This window comes from Poecilia mexicana, unplaced genomic scaffold (genome assembly GCF_051168715.1).
Source record: "Poecilia mexicana isolate PSO_F unplaced genomic scaffold, ASM5116871v1 scaffold_17, whole genome shotgun sequence".
NCBI lineage: Eukaryota > Metazoa > Chordata > Actinopteri > Cyprinodontiformes > Poeciliidae > Poecilia > Poecilia mexicana.
The window spans coordinates 17,573,235-17,578,974 of NW_028263386.1; the positions used below are offsets into that span (position 1 = coordinate 17,573,235).

General features: G+C 36.3%; 1 protein-coding gene across 1 annotated transcript; it reads left to right on the plus strand.

Moving 5' to 3' along the window:
• On the plus strand, positions 1-1,002 carry ccl20a.3 (chemokine (C-C motif) ligand 20a, duplicate 3). The gene is made up of 4 exons (XM_014984758.2): positions 1-165; positions 295-403; positions 515-589; positions 679-1,002. Exons 1-4 carry the CDS (start codon positions 90-92, stop codon positions 725-727), a joined length of 309 nt encoding a protein of 102 aa, XP_014840244.2. The 5' UTR covers positions 1-89; the 3' UTR covers positions 728-1,002.
• The last annotated feature ends 4,738 nt before the right edge of the window (positions 1,003-5,740 follow it).

A 5,740-nucleotide genomic window follows, 5' to 3' on the forward strand; every position in this document is an offset into this window, starting at 1 on the left:
GTTCGGTGATCAGCAGCTCACAGAAACCCGAGAGAGGGAAGGAGAGACCACTTTCAGACCAGACCAGCTCCAGCCAGCAAACTGAAACTATGGCGTCAATGAAAGTAACAGTGATGGTGGTGACACTGGTTACTCTTTGTGCCCTGGCGACAAACACACAGGGAGGTAAGCATTTGCTTTCAGATTTCTTCTCTCGAGCTTGTCTTTTTTTATGTTCTTGTTTTCTTGATTATACAAACATAAATGACGGACACAGATACTTATGCCTTACTCATCTCTTATCTTTCCTGGCAGCTTATATTTTTTGCTGTAGAAGATACTTACCTTGGAAAATACCATTCTCAGAGATCAAGGGCTTCTCGGTGCAGAAAAGCACAGAATTATGTCCGATCAATGCCATCATGTGAGTGATTAAATGTTTTGACAAAGATTCACAATTCACATGTATTTACATTTACTTTCCATTAGTGAATATGCATGCATTTTTAATTAACCTTACTCCTTTTTGATCCAGTTTCCACACAAAGAAAGGCAAAAGATGTGCTGACCCCGCTCTTGAATGGGTGCTGGACTACGTCCAACAAATGGAGTGAGTACTATTTCACCCCAAAAATAACATTATCTGACCAAAAAAAAAATCAAGAGATTTAACATATCTTTAAACTGATCTCATTGCAGATATGAGGCACAGAAAGTTCATAAGAAATCAAAAGGGAGGAAGAAATAGAGCTTCCATTGGAATAACCTGCAGAGGATGCCGAGGCCAGCTACTGCAAACCTGTTTACAATCTTCGCTTCGCCTGCTATCCACAAACAGAAAAAGCTTTGCTGCTTTGTGAACACCAGCTTAAAAAAGCAAAGCTGATATTGTAATGCTGTAAAAGCAATGCTCATAGTGGCTCAGTTGTAAGAGCACTGTACATATTATATATTATATATTATGCTCTTTATATTAATTTTGTATTCACTTTTACACAAAATAAAGATTTGCTTTGGAAAGAATCATCTGTCTGTGGAGTTCATAAAAAATCTTAATCCAAATGACATTGGATAATAGAAAAAAAAACCCTCTTTGGTCCTTTAAAAGTTCAGTTCAGTTCTTTATTTTCCCACATGGGAGAATCTGTTGTACAGCAGCAGCCAATCAGCAGCACATCTAAGCAGCGTGTAAACGTAAAACTTCCTCGTCAGTTTTTTACCTGTCAGGAAGTTCCACCTCTGGGAGTTTTGAGTTTTGAGTAACGTCACGGGAGCTGAAAACGAGTTCAACTATGAAAGCCCTGAAGGTGATGCAATCTAGAGGAAGTTACAGATAATCTCTTCTTTAAAAGCACACAACAGAACCGGCTTTTCATGCGGATATTCAAAGCTGTTGTATCAATGCTGATGTCAGCTTGAACTCAGTTGCGTTTATTTATATGCTGGGTGATTTATTTGTAATTAGTGAATGAAAATCTAAGATCAAATTAATGTTTTGTGCTGGTTGATGTGTTGTTTTTCCCCCATGCAGAACAGGTTTTAGGTCCAACCTGTTCTGCAGCTATGTGATGCAAGACACAAAAACCGGTCAGACGTTTACATGCATCGTTATAAATGATGGTTATAATTTTAATAAAAATGGTCTTTTAATGATGAGTTTGAACGTTTCTTTTTGCTGGATGGGTTATTTATGTAGTTGACACCTTTTGTGAGATTTTTAGGAGATCTGCATGAACAAGTTTAAATTTATTGTGGATTTTCATTAATGCAAACTGGGTAAAGATTATTTATGTAGACTCAAATACTCACCACTCCACTAATATTCATATAAATATCCCTTAGAGCGCTTCAGACAAACCACACACCTTTTGTAGCCACTATCAGACGTCTGTTATAATTGCAGCTGGATATTTTACCCCTGTAATTATTAAAAATCAACTTCATTTCAAATCAACAACTCGATTGTTGAAACAAAGACACACTTGATTGTTCCAACACAACATAGACCCCAAGCACACAAAACTGTTTTTCAGATGGACGAGTCGGGCTAACATTAGGCTTCTTGACTTCAGTTTTATTTAAAATGTGTGGTTTTTCAATAAATGCTAAGCTTGTTACTGGAAGCCAACAAACTGAGATGAATTTAGATTAAGCCAGAATTATGCCGCATATTAGCAGTTTATAAACAAACCCATTCAGCTGATTGAAGCATTGTTGGAAAGTTAATTGATTTCAGAAACTTAATTCATTGAGTGAAATACATTATATAGATTAATTACTCAAAGACTGATGTTTTCAGACTTTAATTCTTGTTCATTTAGTTTAGTTTTCTGCTTACAGATGAAAAAACAAAACATTTAAGGTTAGACTATTACAGCAGACCAATAAACAACATTTTTAATAAAGAAATGTGGACTAAATGAAAAGATTATTTTCAAAAGATCCTTTTATTCTGACAACCAAACCTCATCAGAGCACAGTTTAATTTATAAAACATAACTAGATTATAGTTTAACCTGTAGGTGTAACCATGACACTTCCATCATTAAAAGCTCTAAATTATTTTGGCAACAATCAGACTCCTGAAGAGCGTGATTTAACTGTGCTGCTTTTTTAACCATCACTTTTCAATAAAAATGTGAGGTTTCCTTTCAACCTCACATCATGGTTCGTGGCATTTATTAATATTAGTAGGATTATGATTTTACAGAGTGAATAAGATAATATTCATCTCCAGTCTACATCAGCAGCAGGTTCTACCAGTGATGTTGTAATGATCTTGTCATTTCTATTATGTTGTAGAGCACATTCAAATTAAATTCACAAATGTTTTTTTAAGCTGTGAATTCAAAACAAGGTTAAATTTTAATTAACGAATCACTGACATAAAATTTCCACGAACCAGTCTGGCATACTCAACCTGGGAAAATCCAGGACCCACGTAACTCACGTAATATCACTTTTGCTCTTAGAAAAGAAAACTGTAGCTTTTTCTTTTTTTCTTTTTTTAATGTGCAACCCGAGTCATTGACTGAGTCAAAGTAGACCACAATGGAAAACATGGTAAATTATAAACCAGCAGCAGAAGAAGAAGTGGAGGTTGATAAACTCCCTCTGCTGTCAGTTAAACATTAACTTCTGCAAAAATTGAAACATTTTGCTTAGGATTACAATAAACCAGGGGTAAAGCAATAACTTCAACCCTTTTCACTGATTTTATGAGAACAGATGTGGTGAGCATATTATTTGTGAATAACAGATATTGTTCATAAACTTCAAATAGTTTTTATTGAATATTTGACATAATGTTTTGCTAAATACTTTTAAACGTATATAATTTTTTAACATTAGATTTCACTGCATATTAAAAATCTCAGTTTTGGTGTTTCGCCTGTCAGCACGTTTCCTTTAAATGTGTGATTTTATGCTTCTATGTGTCTTCGCAGCACTTTTAAAATGTTCTTTTGTTTTTGTTGCTTTTTTCTTTTTTTGTGGTTTTATTCTTTTCTAGATTGACAGGAAAGAGGGCTGAGATCTAGATTAGGGGACGACATACAGTAAATGTCGCCGGGCCGGAAGGCCAACCCAGGTCAGCTCAACTCTGAAACCTCTGCACATGGTGCAACCGCTGATCCACTTAGCACTCTGACAGCTTCTAAACACCAACATATTTTTTTACTTTATTACCTTTTTTGTAGTCTTTAATTAATTTATTTATTTTTAATGCTGCCAGCTGTCTTGATGAAAGACGTTTTAAATCCGGCTCTGAATAAATTTCTCAACTTTTTCTTTGTTTTGGTCATCGGGCTGCAACTTCCTGTTATATGAAAAAAGCAGGTTGCCTCTTCTTGCTGATGAAGCAGAACATTACCCAGCTGCCGACAAGTTAAATGAGTCGTCTAAAGAGTTTAAAGCCTCTTTAGAGAATTAAATGTCTATTGGTGAAAATGCGTGCAAGCAATAATTTACATGCCAGGTTTAACAATTAATACTAAAATGCTGGGGACAGTTACGACTTGCAAAAGTATTTATAACCCATGGAGTTTTTCACATTTTGTCAGGTCACAACCAAAATATTCAAGGTATTTTGCAGGGACCTTATGTAACAGATAGACCAACACAATGCAATGTGTTGGTCGGAAAGTGATACATAATTTGCAAACTGTTCCCAGGTGAACAGCATGAAACATACTTGTCTCAACCTCTCTTTACTTGAAATCCCCGAAATTAAATCCCTTGCGACAAATTGCCTTCAGAAATTACACATTTAATTTTTGTTCAATTTAATCTCAGTATAAAACCAAGCTGTCCTGAAAAGGCCTCCAAGGTAGCAAACATAATAATAAAGCAAAATAAAAAGCATCATGAAGACCAAGGGGAAAAAAATTAAAGGTTGGTTTGAATAACAATATCCCAAACTTTAAACATCAAAGAGCTCTGATTATCCATCATACATTAAACCCAAACCTAACTGTTCACTCTACAAACCTTGTATTTATTGAAAATTGCCAAGAGAAAACCCAAACTCTAAAGCCGCGCATCAACCTAAGATCACCTCGCCCCACTGTGAAACTCAGTGGTGGCAGCATCATGCTGTGGAGATGCTGCTGACTCGAGAACTGATCAATGTTGACAGGAAGAGGGATGGAGCTAAATGCAGGAAGAAAATCCTAAAAGAAATTCTAATGGGATTTCGGCTGAGTTTCAAAATACTTGAAAATGAGGTGAAAGTTCACCTTTCAGGAGAATAGCCCGAATCACACAACCAGAGCAAAAATGAAGTGGTTTAGATTAAAGGATATTTGTGTCAGAATGCACATCACACTTTTCAGATCTAAGATGGTAAAAAAAAGAAAAATTAGAAATCCATAATTTTTCATTGCACTTCACAATTATATTAGCGAGAATGCAGTGGGATACATTCAAATGTGTTATAATGTGGAAAAAAAACCCATTAACATCAGCTTTATTGCATGTAATGCCCTTCAATGGACGTATGAATATGAACATTTTAAATTAATTAAAGTCTTGGGATGTTCGAAAATATAGGAAAAAAACTAAATAAATTATAAGGTATAATGATTATAGGTTACTTTTTTTCCTTCCGTTTGTTAAATACATAGGAAGTCGTGTAAAAGACTCAACACTAGATGGCAGTAACAGCTCTTCAAAGACCTGTGGCGTCTTCAAATAAATTTGAAGTTGCTGCGAGAACGTTCTTCTATGAGGGGCCCCTCATATTCTTCTGCCGCACTGTGACGCTTCATTAAACCGTCATGTGAACTTTCCACCCCATTTCGTTCACTTCTAACACCTAAACTTTTTTAGCTTGAGGACAGACGATCCAAACGTGACCTTCTACGTTTAATCAAAGGGGACAATCTCACAGGAATCGGACCAAGAACGAAGAAAAGTAAATAAATAAATAAATACAACCGCGTTTTGATAGTTGTTGGCAGCGTCAACAAAGCTGAACCAACTTGAAATTTTCTGCCTGTCGCATGAATTCATCCCAGATGACAGTCCGAAGCGTCGCTCCCAGCCGCTGTTACATCACCTCCACTCTTCTGCACCACTGCACAGAGTGCTTTTCTATGAATAATACAGGGAGACTTGGGAGACGGGGACACGGACATGGAGCTTGGTTACTAAATGACAGAAAAAGCACTTTGGAGAAGGAGCGATGGAGACATGAGAGAATACTCCGCGTGGCTTAATCGTGTAATTCGGGCGGCAAAAACACACATCAAACACTGATAAA